We start from the raw sequence: 16,276 nt of genomic DNA on the forward strand, positions 1-16,276 counted from the left end.
CTGTTAGGGATGATGGTGGTATTCTTCCAAAGCTAAAGTGCGGAACCCAACAGAACCAATTGGAAGCTTTGTTTAACCCAAGGGAATCCATCAACAATAGAGAATGATTCCTGCTAACTTCAACTAAATTCAAGAGATGTAAAACTGATGATATTACTCTGGACAGCACTATCCAAAAGGTTTTAACTTTAAGAGTCACGTAATTCTGGATCTACAATAAAGCCCAGGCACTGCCTAATCCAAGCCTAATCCATGCATTGCTCATCCATTTACATACATCTAGCCAACTCATCAAGATAGCCTCTCGTCTTGTTGAACTCTGACACAGGGTCAACTTTATGAATATTTATGTGTGCACTTGAAGGTAATGCTCACTGTATGAGCTCATAATATAAACCATTGAGAATTGTCATGATAACCGATAAAATCACAGAATTTGGTTTGTTATTGCCCTTGGTCATTCAATGGGCACCTATCTCCAGTCTATAACACGCATTCATCATGGCCATAAGCGCCCCGCCCGGGTGGGCGCGCCCACCTCTGGCATTGGCAACAGCATCTCCCCAGTGCTACACTGCATGTTGTGCCCGCGTGCGTCATGCATTTGTAAGTGTATGCATGTTGAACTTTAGTCAGACCATTGGTTGCACAGCCATGGCTGTGAGTGGTAAAAAAATGTCATAGGACGGGCTTAACAGATTGGTATTTCAGGGTTTTGCCAGCAATGGAAAAAACTGTTGTCCGAATTTACCTTAAATTGAAAAAGTGGGTGTCAAAATCCATGCCTTCAGGGCATCCAAAAGATGCCCGGTCACCCCTCAGTGCAGTATGAAGGATTTTCAGATTTGCTTTCATCAGAATTTGTGACAAATGTAAGTAACATTGGATGTACTGTTAAATTTCCTCAGGGTGACTCGGACAGCTCCGACGATCCAGCATTATTTCATCTTCCTCCTGCCACGATACGCCTCAACAAAGCCACCGGGGTCACGCAAGAGGTCATCGACATGTTCCAGACAGCGGTTGATTGTTGGCAACTTCTCTACTCCAATGAAACATTCGAAAAAGGTCAGTGTACAGACTTTAAGTTTAAAATGTGTCACTTCTGTTTATGACTGCTAATTTCAGCTTACAATTTGAAAAGCAGTTTTCATTGCAAATATCTATTCAAACTTGATTTGACAGTAAATCACATATCACATTTTGGATGTATCTTCTTTTGCAAATTGGCAAAAGTTTAACTCATTGCAACTCTTTACAATTTCAATATGAATTTTTGTGACATTAATTTTGCTTCACATCCACATATATCCATTTGTGTGAAGAACTCAGTAAATTGTTAACCATTAAACCTTGAAAACTATACATTCCAATTTTATGAAGAAGACCTCCAGAAGATTGGCCATAATTACACTTAATACAAAGAGGCATGAATATGATTCCAATAAATTGGCAAAATTCTCCTTATATCTCAGAGGAAAAGCTTAGTTTGGATATCTGTTACCTGTCTTTATGCCTATATTTATTCCATTCAAATTTGAATCCCCAATTGTTGGTATCTCTTGCAGACTTCAACTGGTTACTTCACAGATGGAAGGCAGACACGTGGCCATGGTTTACTGCATTTCTGATTGATCGCTTATTATACAAGGTCAGTTAATTATGGAAAGTCAGGGTTTGGGCTTGGAATTCTTTTGATCCAATTAGCACCTGTATTACATTGTATTACAATGTATTTATTTCCTGATGTGAATCCATACAACCATACAGTACAGGGCCTGGGGTGGTTTAAGGGGTGCAGTGAGTAACAGGCTGGGTGGTTTGGAACTGTACAGGGTTCTGTGGATTAGGCCAAGTAAAAAAAATATACCAGTTTCTTTTCTTGTCCCTGCCTGCTTCACTATTCCCCACCTCCCCCCTATTTTTTAGTGCATACATTTGAAATATATTTTGCTAAAACAATGTCAATATATTGTCTTAATTTGTTTCCAACAAAATTGTAGCTATATATGTAAAAAGGGTCACAGCTCCTTTGGACACAAGTTTGTATCTGCAGAAGAGTCCAGAAAATGGAAGAATCGATCCGCTATCTTGGAAAAAACATAAAAAATAAAAAAATAAAGAAAAACGAAAAAATCCTAAAACATGCTCACATGGTCTTTTAATAAGTAATTCTGGGACTTCTATTCTTTGCACATTTCTCTGTTCATTTCATGAAGTGCCATTGTTACGGTACCGTGTCTTGAACTGAGTTTCTTAATTTTAATTAATTTTATCTGCATATAGGCGGAGTTTGACCAGGCTTTGAGAATGTTACAAGAACAGTATAAGAAATTATCAACAGAACAACAGACTGGAGGGAACCAGGTAAGAAATCACTACGGACTCTCACCAGAAAAATGGAAACCAGTTTCTGTTATTGAAGAACTCTTTATTTATTAGTTGCATATGTAATAAAGTCACATTTACAAGGAAAAAGTGCATTGGTGAAAGAAACTGCAAACATTAATACTTACAAATTCAAGTACTCTAGAAATATTTACACAAAGAAAGCTGCATACAAAAGTTAATTTTTAACCAGTGAAGGCATGCATTGCTGATTATGGGATGGGTGAAAACATAGTGAAAACCCTTTTGGGAAAAAACACGGGAATTTCCGTTCCGGCTCCAAACAACCGTGACAATCAAGTTTATAACTCCTTAGATCAGCGCATAATGAACTAGTGTGCTTTATGTGTTATAATTTTCACTGACTGACTTGAGTGTCTATCAACTCCAATCCTCAGGTGTAATCTTCTCATGCACAGGTGCTGTAGGTTTGTACACATTCAGCTGACATTTAAGCATCATTTCTTGTTTACTGGCAGGTGGTCATAATAGCTCATTTTAGACCTGAGACAGTGTACCCATTTCTGTTGGTCGAGAGCCTGTCACATGGGTGGTTTTAAACCGCTACTAAAACACCGGTCAGCGATGTTTAAATCCGGTCGTTCCATTCAAACTCTGAGTACATGTAGGTACTCCATTCAAACTCGGATTAGGTATCTTTGTGTAGATAGTTCGTTGATATATTGTTCTTATTATTATTCTTTTTTTTACCACAGCAAGTGCTAAAGACCCTTCTACAGACAGCAGCCTGTTACTTCAGGCTCAGTCAACACTCAGTGAGTTCTGTTATTCCCAATCTCTTTTTTGCTGCATTTGAGAACTTGATGATTTTTACAATGGGCAAAGCCGAAAATCCATGTGTCCATTTTCGGTGTGCATATTGGGCTGTGCCTTTACCAGTTGTGTACCTGTGATGTGTACTCTGAAAATCTATGTGTAAAAAAAAAACAATGTACGTATTTCTCTGCACACCTGACGGACGTATAAACGCTCAAACAGGGAGCATGCATTATTTTTGTGAGTAGAAAACTCAAGTCGTAATCAAATTCAGATAAGCTTTGGCAAACTACACATTCTGTGAAATGAACATTAAAAACATTTAACTTCTCAGTAAAGTACACACAGGTTATGGATATTAAATTTTTTATCAACAGGGAATTTGAAAATTAAATTAACGGCAGGCCCTTGTTTGTTTCTATATGATTCACATTTAAACTGCTTCTTTTTGAAGCCAACCATAAATACCGTATTATCTCTTTACACAACCACTTCATCGTTTCTTTCAGATTTGCACAAAAAAAACTATAAATGCATATTGTATGTGCTATCCTTTTCAATTGATACCTGAAGCTTATACAGTTTCAACTGATAGCACAATGCGCATTAAGGATTAATGGACATATGGGCGTTGCTTTTAGAACAAATGATTTTTATGCAGCACGCAGTGGGCACTGCACTTAACGCATGATGGACACATGGATTTTCGGCCTAAGTGATTTACATGTAAATGAATGCTTTTATAGAGCTGTTTTCGTCTGGTACTCATCACGATCACTTGAGCAGACACTCATAGATTCTCTCTTTTTGCAATCTGTATTATATTGTAACTGAGAACTCAGTGGTGAGTTTTAAGTGCACTTTTATAGGAAAAAGAGATTGAGTGTTGCTGTCCTCAAGTGCCGTAAAGCAAGAAATAAATCTGGGTTATTGGCTAAAATTAGTTCTGTCACATCCACCCAACATCTTTGAACAAATTTGTGGAAAATTGAAACTATTTGACATCAAAGTATTTACTTGAATTTCAGTCAACCATGATTGGCATGCCTGTAAGTCTACATGTGTACATACAGTATGATTGCCTGGGGAAGCTCACGCTATTTTTAGAAAATATATGAGCCAATGAAAGATGCTGTCAGATTGTCAAATTTGTATTTGTCAAAACTAAATTTGCCCTTTGATTTCAGAGTGCCTGTGAGATGACACTGAATGCCGTGAGACACTTACCACCTCCAACTAAAGACGCACCTCATGTTGCTGAGATTGCAGCAGCCATGGAAAAGACGTACAGTAAGAGTCTCAGGCATCTCCCACTGGTACCCTGTACTTCATCGGCGCTCCTGCCTTATTTTGTGCAGCTGTTGCTACTCAGCTATAAGGTGCGCAAGCAATTGTATAGACCATTATCATGTTGCGGCAATTTGGATTTTTCCCTTTCAAATCAACTTAACCAAAGCGAGGCTGGAAGAAAACTAGTCGGGTTCCTTTTTGCACAAAAAACTTTATCATTCAGTAACGTTATTGGACACAGGGAACATGACTGAAATGGTGGCAGCATGATAAAGGTCTATGCTGGTACGTCATTGGTCTAGAATGGGGGAAGAGATATAAAATTCTCCTTACCGTACTGTTAGTTTCACTTCAATCGGACATTTTGTTGACAAGTTACGGCTGTTTCTTCTCATGCACAAGTGGTTGTTTGCTGTTGAATTTCATTTTGCTGGTTCCATAGGGCTGGCCTAGAATTCTCTTTGTACCTACCTCACTGACTGACTGACTACCTGACTGATGAAGAGTGCTGGGCAGTGCTATTGTATAGGATTACCCCGTAATGGGTTACATCGGCCTATTATGTGGACCAGATGCATGATTGAAGCGTGGAAGGCCCTTCATGGTATGAATCGAGTATGGAGAGCTGGTCTCACCAATGACATCAAGAGATGTCTGTTCGTGGCTACAGTTGAGTCTGTACTTCTGTATGGAGCTGAGACATGGATGATGACAGCCAAGCATGAGAGAGCGCTAGACGGCATCTACACGTGAATGCTACAGATGGCACTCAACATCAGTTTGGAAGACCATGTGCCCAACATCCAGCTCTACGACACCCTGCCCAGAGTTTCTTCTAAGGTCAAGTAGTGGAGGATGAGGCTGGCGGGCCACTGTGTGCGTCATCCAGAGCTAGCTGCGAGCCCGCTAGTACTGTGGGAACCTGTCGATGGAGCTAGCGGCAGGGGCAGGAGGAGACTATCTTTCGTCGACCAGTTGAAGAGGGATGCAGCGCAACAAGATACCGCTGAGCTGAAGACACTGACGCTGGTCCCAGGATGCATGACACGCGACCATCAGAGTCTCCCGAGAAGGCATCGGTTGAAGACCTCTTGCATGATGATGATGATGTGATGCATGAAAAGACTTTCACTAAATAGCAATTCTGAATTAATGAATGGAACTTTGTGTGTTCTGGGAAAAGCTTTAGTAGATTTAGCTACAGTGTACTCTTGTTTTATTTGATACTTATTTAATAAAGCAAAGCATTTTCTTTGATTGTTTCTTTGCAGAAGAAAGTCTTCCACCTTAGAGAGACAGAGGACACAGCCTTAGGTCACATGCTCGTCTTGATGCAATATGATTGGCCGAAGGAGGAAGTATTATTCCAAGAGTTAATCAAGAAACTGAAGAAGCAAGGAAGCTTTTTCTATCCCATATTCTTCCAGTATATCATCAGTATCCTTGAAATATAAAGTATATGTAGGTTATAATAAACATAAGTTTCAGCCAGAAATGTGTCCGCCCGAAGTGTGCTGAAAAAAATATCCAACTTGAGGGTATTTGAATAAAGAAAGACTCCACTGGAGTGTTTTGAATGATGCCACAATTTTATTTATCTGAGTATAAGGTTGGCATTTGATGAAGTGTGTGGCTGCTCACCCCAGAAGGAAGGGCAAACTACGCTATTGTTTTTATAAACTGCATTAACTCTTTCGCTATGGAATTTAATTTCCTGATTTACTCGCATTTGGACGTAATAAATCGCTGGAAATTCCGCCGTGTGTCGATGTGGACGCCGCCATCTTTAAATGTCTCGCTGTAAACAAACTGCTCACAATAACCTGCAGCAGACCCCGGCGAGACGGAGAGCCGTTGGCAGCGGCTCAAACTAGGGTCAGAGGTTATACGATATAAATTATGTAGATAAGGCACACGTCATGGGGATACCCTGTTTATTCACAGCGACGTTACCGAGCCGCTGCCAGCGGCTTGCCGTACGACATGTACAATTTTTGTGTGCCGCTGTCAGCGGCTCGACGTAGCGAAAGAGTTAACACACTTCTGCAAACATATCACAACTAAAAGCTTTTGTTATTTTTCCCCATTTCTGTTCTCCACAATTTAGAGCTATGTGACAAAATCGTAGCTCTTACCTTGTGAGGCTGTTTGCCTTGTTGGTAATAAGCAGCGTTCCTTTTCAACAGTCTGATAATCTTTAACAAGTTTCACCCCAAGACATTGACATGCTGGAGGAGTTTGCATTCTTAAGGACGGAGACAGGAGGCAAGTTGCAGCTGGATCTACTGCCCCCCAACCCCTCGTCAGTCAGGTAAATTTGAACTGTTTCCCCATGTATTTAGCTTGTTTGTGATCTACCATGAATGTTAGGAAAGGATTGGGGTGTTTGAATAATCGAGTCAATCACAAGTTAATCACTAGTCAATCATGAGTCACATGAGACACTCACAAGTCTAATCACGCAACAGAAGGTCAGAAGTAACAAGGGATTAACAATGACAAAGATAAATTGCCAAAGTCACATTTTGATCTCAATTTCTATTTGCATTGCCTTCCAGTTTGGTTTTAAACAGGCATGAGATTTTTCAGACTTTTGACTGAAATCAAATTTTTCTAATCTGAGAGAAAGACATCTGTATAGACAGAAATGCAACTTTCAGACCTTTCATCCTAGAGTGTTTTTTTTTTAAATTGACAATCCCATCCCTATATAAATGAAATGCATTTTATTTGTCATTGTTTAAAACAGGCAGAGGACTGTCACAAGAAATATAACAAAAGGTGGAAAGGAGGACTTCCGTGTTGCCATGGAGAAACAGGTGGTACGATGCGGGGAGAACCTGGATGCATTGATGAGGACATTCCTGACCACTGAGTGTGACACGTTACAGCAACTGCTCATGTGAAATCTGACGCTACCACAGAGCATTGCTATGCAAATACTGGTACAATAGAATAATAGTGTCTGAGAGATGTAGCTTAATGGAAAAGCAGGTGCCACATTGGTGAAGTTAAGCAAAGTTAACTGGCAGCAGTACTTGGAGGGGGAGCCACATGCCACATTTTGCTGGCTGGATTCATAGCGTACCGAGATTGATACACACAAGCTCAAGGCATGAAACATGCTCTGTTTTTATCCATGATGGTCTTGTCCTTCTAGTGGAATGTTTATTCATTGGTCCCATATGACTTGATACAAAAACAATTAATGTTCCAATTCATTAAGGCTCATCCACTGTGCATGTGGGGGAGTGTGGCCTAGTGGTTAGGGTTTGTGACTCATGATCAGAGTGTCAGGGGTTCGAATCCAGCTGCTGGCCATATGTTGTGTCCTTGGGCAAGCCAGTTTATCCCCACTTGCCTCCCCACCCAGGAGTATAAATGGGTACCGGCATTAGCTTGAAAGTAACCTGCGATGGACTAGCATCCCATCCAGGGGGAATAGAAATATTGTCAGTCATTTCATGCTACTGAAACCGGGGATAAACGCCGGCCTGATGTGACATATTGGCTCGTGACAGACTTTACTTACTTTTACTGCACATGTGGGCAACAAAATGTACACCTCTACAATGCATGTTCCAGCCACACATGTCATATGCACACGTGTGCACATTATACAACAGGGCTAACTTTATCGGACTTGTATTTCATGTCGTCTCACGAGACCTTTATGTGCAGGACACACCACGTATATGCACTGTATGGTGCTGACTGCTTGCAGTATATTTATTTTATTCCAAGTGTGCATAGACCGGTAGAGTCTCTGTCTGAGCAACAGATGTATAGTGGCAGTGAAGTCCAAGAGTCTGCCCAAGTCTTGGCATTGTTGAGGCACAAAGAGTTCAGACAAAAGGAAAACACTTGAAAAAACCTTGAACCTTATCGTTGAAGAGTGGGGAATTTCCCTGGTTTTACCGATAGGCAGCAAAATTTGCTGATATGTGTTTTTACCCATATGTAAATTGCACACTACATATGAAATAAATTATTAAGAGTTTGTCTAAACAAGGTTTGTCTATTACAAAGTTGCCTTTCAATACTACAATTTGTTTGTTTGAGAAACTATTTGGGGTATCAAGAGTGTTACGTTTTCAAGCCAATTAGGAATTTGGGATACATGTTCTTCCATTTGTCGTGATCAAGTAAGAAATAGAAATTATATGAGACCATTCACACAAATGTATCTGTCAGTGAGCTTCAGCTTGTAATGTTTTATGATGATATGGTATTATTCCATGAATGCAAAGAATATTAAGTGAATAAGAAATGGGCTCAGGAAATATTTGTTTTGGTTGGCATACTCATTTCTCACGGATCAACTCCCTGAATCTGTATAAAGGATCACTGGAAGATAGACGAATTTGAAAACAGTTTGCGAGCCAATTAAATGTATCAAATCCTCATCACAGAAGAACTGAGGTCCTTGACTATAAAACAATATTCCAGAAAAAAGGGACTTTTGACAAAACTAAGATGTCATCGGTGTTGATTGTATTATATATTGGCCTCAACTTTTTTTCTGCTTTTGCAATTAAAAGAATTGATGAGCTTTTTGTTGCAGGTACTTTGTCTAATTAATTTGAGGTGAAATTGGCTCTGTAAAATCTGTTATTTGTCTGAAAATTTGTAATATCTCAAAACCGTCAAACTTAAGGCTTAAATTTATTTGTGGTTACCTATTATGTTTTTGATACTGACAGATAAAACATAACAGTGTTAAAATGTTTTTTTATTCAAACTGTGGTAAGACAGGTTTTCAAATGAAAACAAGTAAACAAATATAGAAATTGTTTTAAATGCTGTACTATTTTGTGTTTGTTGTCCATTCATTTTTTTAAGAGAAAGAAACCCTTTAAAAGAGTGTATTGTGTACTGGTAATTACTACTTTATTAGATTTGTTTCATTTATTGATTGATTGATTTATTTTATTTTGTATTTTGTATTTTATTTTTTATTTTTTATTTTTTATTTTTTATTTTTTATTTTTTATTTTTTATTTTTTATTTTTTATTTTTTATTTTTTATTTATGTATTTATTTATTTATTTATTTATTTATTTTTTTTTGGGGGGGGGGGGGGCGGGGGGGTTGAGTGAAGGCGTGCTGAAGTCAATCCTTTAGGGGGTTGGGGCATGCCCTCCTATGCCCCCCCCCCCCCCCCCCCTTAAGCTACATTAGAAGGCAATTTGAAATAATTAAATGTAGGAATAGTTGCATTCCACGTATTATTTGTGGCCCCATTTTACTATTATAACACAAGTCAGCAGTTGAAGAGGGGGTTGGGGTTGGGGTTGCAAATACACCCCCCCCCCCCATCTGCCAATGATTATAGTTTAATATAATTAATTCTCATTTTTCCCTTGTTAACTTTACAGAATACATGTATTCACTAAATTAAACTTTGCTGATTTGAAATCAACAGGTATAGAAATGATTTATGGGCTGGCTTGGGTAATTTCCCTAGGGCTGTCCCTGGCCGTCACGGGCCAGGAAGCTTTTGTTTGCCTGTCTGCGTTAAGCTGTCTGATACGATTCATTGGGAGTGCATTTGACAAATACTAGTACCCTTGTCCGAAGTACAGTACAAAATCTTTCAATGATGTCTATTCAAACAAGATAAGAATATTACTGGAGGGAATCAGTGAATGCGTTCTAAATATTTTTTTCTTTTTATTCAACCCATTGTCTGGTCGAAAATGTGTACTTTGGTGGTGTGATTGGGTTTTATTAAATTCCTCCAGGGTTTTCCCCAGTTTTATTTTTGGCTTAAATTCTATCGAATCCCAAAGCAAATGATACAAATACGTAATATAGAGGGCGCTAGTGTTAGCGCGCTGAGAAACTATTTTTTCAAAGGCATGTGTTGAGTTTCCGCATCGGACTTCAGACTGCGCAGCAGAGTTATTCATATTTTACAAATCTAACTTGTAAAATTCAGAAATGGACGCTCCAGCAAATTGCCACAAGACGAAATCTGTCCAAGTTATGTATGGCACCAGAGTTTAGCAACAGGTGTCGTTCCCGTCAGAAGTTCAGTTGAAAAGTACCAAACTTGAGTTGAGAAAACAGTGTCGCTACGACCGTACAGTTAGGCCTACTAAAAAAGTCATTTTATGTCCGAGCCTCATAGTTCTAGGAGTACATCTGATGATGAATCTGAAAACAGTAAGGAACAACTGAAACACCGGACATCTGTTCTAGACACCAGAATGGCTACTTCAGCCTTCCATTTGATGAGTTTTCTGGCTTGAAAAACTCTCACAATGCGAGTAATTTTACGCGGAGATGTGGTGCAGCCGGGATTGTGTTGCAGCCCTGGTCAACCGGTTGAACGGTGGAAACACTGCGATGACGTGGGGCTAGTGGACGGTGGTGTGCCCACCATTGGAGGGAGTGAGGCCAGCATCATACTCGAACCTGCTGTCTGGTCCAAGGTGAGGTGACTGAAATTGACTGCATGTGAAAACTTATATTCAGTCGCTTTTTAGGGAAAATTTTAATTGGAGTTGTTATGAATCGTTTGAAAGTACTACTAGCTTGAGTAACTCCAGCTTAACAAGCTCATCAGGAATGCACATGTTAAATGTGAATTCCTGATGAGCTTAAGTTAACTTGGAGTTACTCAAGCTATGAAAGTACAGTTTTCTTAGCCCAGGTTGGACGACGTCTTCGACTTCATTGCATTACGACTGCGTGTACACAACGGAGTCCAACCTGGGCTACCGTTTTCTGAAGGGGTCAATTCAAAATTAAGTCAAATCTTTACCACATTCTCTCTAACAACATAAATGTAGGCCTAACAGTTTCAATTATTTTCTTTTAGGAAAAAATTCCGTACTCAGACGTCACTTTTTTCAATTAATTTTCTAGCGCCAAAAGTTACATCTTTTGTGGTTATTCCTCCACTTTCCCTCCTCTACTCTCACCCTCTCCTTTCCTTAATTTCTATTTATTAATCAGTCAGTTACTTCATCGGGATTCGAACCTCTGACGCTTGCTTGATACACGAGACTCTTAACCGCTAGGCCGCGCACGATCGCTGTTGCAATAATCAATCTTTGGACGTATTTGAAGTATCCATTGAAATAAACTAAATATTCATGAGAAAATAAATACTCATAATGACGTATTGCACTCATTGGCAGGCTCATGCGACGTCATGGTTGTTGATGTCACGTGTATAACGTACCGCTGTCTTTCAGCCACACTACAATCAGTTTTGACCGGCTGCTTCAAGTTAGTTCTGCACGACGTATGCATCCAAAATGTGCTCTAAAAACACATTTTGAGTAAATTGTTTTCACCTTTACACAGCTTCCTGGATTTCTCTTGGTTCAAATGACAAGGTGAGGTGACAATTAATATGTTTGGCAGCAGATAAATTGACGTCCGAGTACGGAACTTTTCCCTTCTTTTATAATCAGCATTACAATGTGATGGTCAATTGTCAAAAAAATGTTAATACCTTCTAAAATGAAAATAGAGATAATAATATAATTTACAGATTATTTTGTTATTATAATAATTTAATTATTTTGTGTTTGTTGAAAGCTAGTCGGAGTAACTTGGATAATCTTTTCATATTGACTAGTCATACCATGGTCATGCTGTGGAATGGTTGTTGAATTTTGGCAACTGTTTTATGCGCAAACTGGTACAAATGAGATACATGAACATTTGAATTTGCTCAAAATCCATGTGCACTTCTTTTTCTGAAAGGGCTCTCCCAAATATTTTGAATATTGGATCATTAATGGAATAGCTTTTTATATAATAATAATAATAATAGCTTTATTTACAGATGGTAGCCATGTCACCTGACAGATGATTTTGAATGGGTCATCTATCAATTAAAACATTATCAAAATTACATGACTTAATTAAGACTATACATACTTTTTTTGCCAGTTTGAATTAAAAAAAATACCAAAACAAACTATACACACAAAATGATGTTATTTAATTGTAAATTGTGGCGCTAAATTTATTGTCAGATGCCACTTGTTTCTGTCGACAGTGGTTCATTGTCCCCATCCTCTTTAACAGGTTAAAACCCTGGCTCCTGATGTCCATAATATTGATCGCCTCACAAATTTGAACCGGCGAGCTGGAAATGTTTCTCAGTCCCAGATACGGTACATGTGTTTTCAATATTTTTGCAATGATTGACATTCATTGATGATAGAAGGTATACATGTAGGCCTACCAGTATGATGGGAAAGTGGCATCTGTCAGGATGCAACATTCTTTCCTATATTATTTTTGCTGATGCATGGTCAGTGTTAATAATTTTCAGTGAGTAAACATGATTATTATGTCACCATGGTCACCTTTGGGACATCTATACATATTTCTAGTGATCCTGATGCTGAGGGGAAATCCTGTTTAGATAGCGGGACGACTAACACGCATCAGCCTTAATTCCTGTTGTTTTGTTGGAAACCTTCCTGAATTCCCTTAAATGCTTCACACTGCAGGAAATCAATGGCAAATTCTTAGTTTGTACATTTGTACACCGTACGGTGTGTACTTAGTTTAAGGGAATCACGTAATAGTGGCTGGGCTTCTACCTCTAGGGCTGTGCTGATTATACTGAAATTTGAAAGTTGTGTGATTTTATTTGTTTGTCAACTTGTCAGATTCCATGAGGTACCGATATATTACCTAAACATTTTTTTCTTTAATGGTCAAATATCAGCCACTCCACTACTCATTATTTATTATTTTAACCACTTCAACCCGGTATAATCAATTTTTGCAAAAGGTAAAATTTTCCAGCCAACGTTTGATATACAGTATCCAAATGCCAACCTGATTCGCAAGAGTCATTTCAATAGTATTATTTGTACATTATTTCTTGCTGAAACCTACATGTAATATGTTTCCATACTCCAGGGTTTGCACTGTAGTGTAGTGCACAACGGCCAATTCAAGATCAACAATTCTTTGAAAATTGACGTCTTCAATTCTGCAAAATCCCCTAAAAATTATGGGTTTTGCAACATCTGGGAGGCTTGGGGTAAATAAAGTCATTGAAATGTCTGAACACATAAAAGTATCCTGGAAAGTACCGGTAAGAGAATATTGCAGGATTGAAATCAAGTAGGGGATAACCAAATACTTCATAATGGAAAGGGTTAGTTTACATGTACTGTCAAAGTCCATTTGCATAATTTCCTTTATTGTATGCAGAACAACATTTCCTGTTAAAAGCACTGAGCCGCACATCCCATAGTTACCGTACATACACATGTTGTGATGCAGAAATTCTTTGAATATAATTAATAATATGGCGGTGGTAGGCTCCTACTTGTTTAGAAAGACAAGTTGATTTGACGAAATGTGCTACCGGTAGATTTCCTGTACATTACCAAATATTTTCCTGAAAATGTACACAGTATCTTTTTTTTTTGGGGGGGGGGGTTAAAAAAACATCAGTTTTAGTTCAGAACTACTGTAAAGCTCTTCTGGGCAGTGACTCATTAAAGAATTTAAAACTTAATTGTGTGATTTAGTGTTAATAAATAATACGGTATGTCTTGATAATCACCATTGTGGTTCAATAGTGGGTTTTTCATCGGGGATTAGAACTTAAAGTTAAAACAAATTACCAACTGGTATCAAAACATCAGATTTTCAAAAAATGTTGAAAAAGAAATACAATTGAAAAATGCAACCTGTGGAGTAGGCCTATTTGGTAAGAGATGCCATCATATTCCTGGGCAAACTATGTACTTACATACATCATATTAATCATTATTAGATTGAAAATTCTACTTAAACACATTTTTTTCATTTAAATGCATTAGTGCAAAAGCCCCTCTTGTCTCTTGAATGGTTTCCAAAATAATTCTTGATTTTACAAAAATTACAGATCTTGTGCCTCAGAACCATTGATGGCTACATATCACATGTACATGTACAGTGCACAAAACTTCCAGGGTTTCTTCCTCTTGTGGTTACAGTATCAGTCCAAGGGACTGGCCCTGCCTAGTGCTCTGAGGGGTCAAACCGAACCACAATATGGTTCCCTTAATTCCTGTCTCACCAAGCACATCTGCTAAGAGCTCAACCTTTCATGTTGCGGTGCACTGTTGACGTCAGTTTGGTTTGCAGACTGACATCTTCAGAAAGGGACCTTAGTCAGTTTTTTAATGATTTTTTTTTCAATCCTGTACGCACTTGTAATTTTAGTTTGAGTAAGAATATTAATCTGTTGATTTTAGGAAGTTTTGTTAAATATTACATGTACTTACTGTCTTCTGGGCAGAGTGTATTTTTTTTTATTTAATCAAATGTTGTTGGAATTGGATTATTTCCTGCAGACAAATGTTGATGAAAAAAACATTTTCTGAACTGTGAACAGTTGGCCCATCTGATACAAAGATGATAAACAAGAAAAACAGGAATACCCAAAACAAAACCAACAATTTAAAACATCCTAAACTTGCCTCAGTTTCCTGAATAATATCATCACTCAGCACAGACAAATGTTGATGAAAAAAACATTTTCTGAACTGTGAACAGTTGGCCCATCTGATACAAAGATGATAAACAAGAAAAACAGGAATACCCAAAACAAAACCAACAATTTAAAACATCCTAAACTTGCCTCAGTTTCCTGAATATCATCACTCAGCATTGAAAATGTCGAGTCATTACTTTATGCCTAGTTGACCTCAACACCCCATCCAATGAACTCCCCTCCCCCCCCCCCCCCCCCCCCCCCCCCCCTCTCCCCCCCCCCCTTGAAAAAAAATGTTGGGCCCTATCTTGGCTCTAACTGTAATCATAGGTGTGTTCAGCCTACCGTTTCACAGAGTGATTGTAACCATTTGAACTCTGACCAAGTTACGTGATTTGTTACACGTTCATGTACAGCCTAGGAAGTTCCATGGAAAGATTTCCGTATACATGTACGAAGTTCACTCAACACCCTGTGTACAAACCCTATGAGATTGGACTGAAAAATTCTAAGTGTTTTCTAAGAAAATGCTTGTATTTTCTCACTGCTCAAATTGACTTTGATGACATGAAATTGCTATCTGGGGGCTTGTTAGTCAATACAGAGGAAAATTAGTGAACTTTGTATATGGAAGTCTTTCCAGTTCCATTCACATACATGTACGACATACCGGTACAACATATCAGGTTGTTGACATTCTCATTGACATGCCTGCATGGCGGAAGTACCGTTAACTTAACTGTACCCAGTACATGTGCATACAGTGTACATGCATGCATGCACCTTCTGACAGCTAGACCATTCGTAAAACTTGATCGTTTTCTTTGTTTTGGGGGAATTTTGTTATATCACTCGGCCTTTACACATACCCTACCGGTGCACTGCCCCCCACAAAATCTATCAAATATTACAAGATTTGTTTGTGGCACAGAAGTTGCAAGTCCACTAGCTGAATAGCACCTGTTTTTCATAAAATAACATTTAAGCCATGACGTAGTATTGTTGGATTGTACGGTACGTGTAGTTGTTTGCATAAGGGCACAGTATTTTTTACAAGTTCATTTCCTGAAACTTGGCCTAGTTGTGCAGCGTTTGAATCTTTACATACTGCATCAACGTGGTACACTCAAGTTCTTATTTGAAAAGGAGTTTCTTTTATTATGTAGTCAGTTACCACTGCAATACATGTAGGTTCATTTTATGTGGATTTGGAAAGATTAAGCAGTCAAAAGTATTTTTTAAGGTCTGTTAAATTTTCTTCGCAAAATGTCCAGTTTCCCATGCATGCTAACAGATACTGTCCAACTTAGGGATATTGTGTTGTGTCCATGGCACATATTGGTATTGTACATG

At 38.6% G+C, this 16,276-nt stretch overlaps 2 protein-coding genes across 5 annotated transcripts in view; both read left to right on the top strand.

Annotated features, from left to right (window-relative positions):
* The first annotated feature begins 654 nt into the window (after window positions 1-654).
* LOC119740540 (integrator complex subunit 10-like) lies at window positions 655-9,241 on the top strand. The gene is made up of 9 exons (XM_038215882.1): window positions 655-660; window positions 909-1,068; window positions 1,569-1,651; window positions 2,287-2,367; window positions 3,105-3,164; window positions 4,353-4,544; window positions 5,727-5,892; window positions 6,673-6,766; window positions 7,205-9,241. Exons 1-9 carry the CDS (start codon window positions 655-657, stop codon window positions 7,359-7,361), a joined length of 999 nt encoding a protein of 332 aa, XP_038071810.1. The 3' UTR covers window positions 7,362-9,241.
* A 376-nt stretch (window positions 9,242-9,617) lies between these two features.
* LOC119741048 overlaps window positions 9,618-16,276 on the top strand; it is a 41,307-nt gene continuing 34,648 nt past the window's right edge. For 3 of the 4 annotated variants that reach the window (XM_038216656.1, XM_038216657.1, XM_038216659.1), the window contains exon 1: window positions 9,618-10,892. In XM_038216656.1, coding sequence (XP_038072584.1) covers window positions 10,722-10,892 — 171 coding nt within the window. In that variant the 5' untranslated portion in view covers window positions 9,618-10,721. The remainder of the gene's footprint in view (window positions 10,893-16,276) is intronic. The other variant, XM_038216658.1, reaches the window with a different exon arrangement.

The sequence above is a fragment of the Patiria miniata genome, unplaced genomic scaffold (assembly GCF_015706575.1).
Source record: "Patiria miniata isolate m_02_andy unplaced genomic scaffold, ASM1570657v1 HiC_scaffold_5, whole genome shotgun sequence".
Lineage (NCBI taxonomy): Eukaryota > Metazoa > Echinodermata > Asteroidea > Valvatida > Asterinidae > Patiria > Patiria miniata.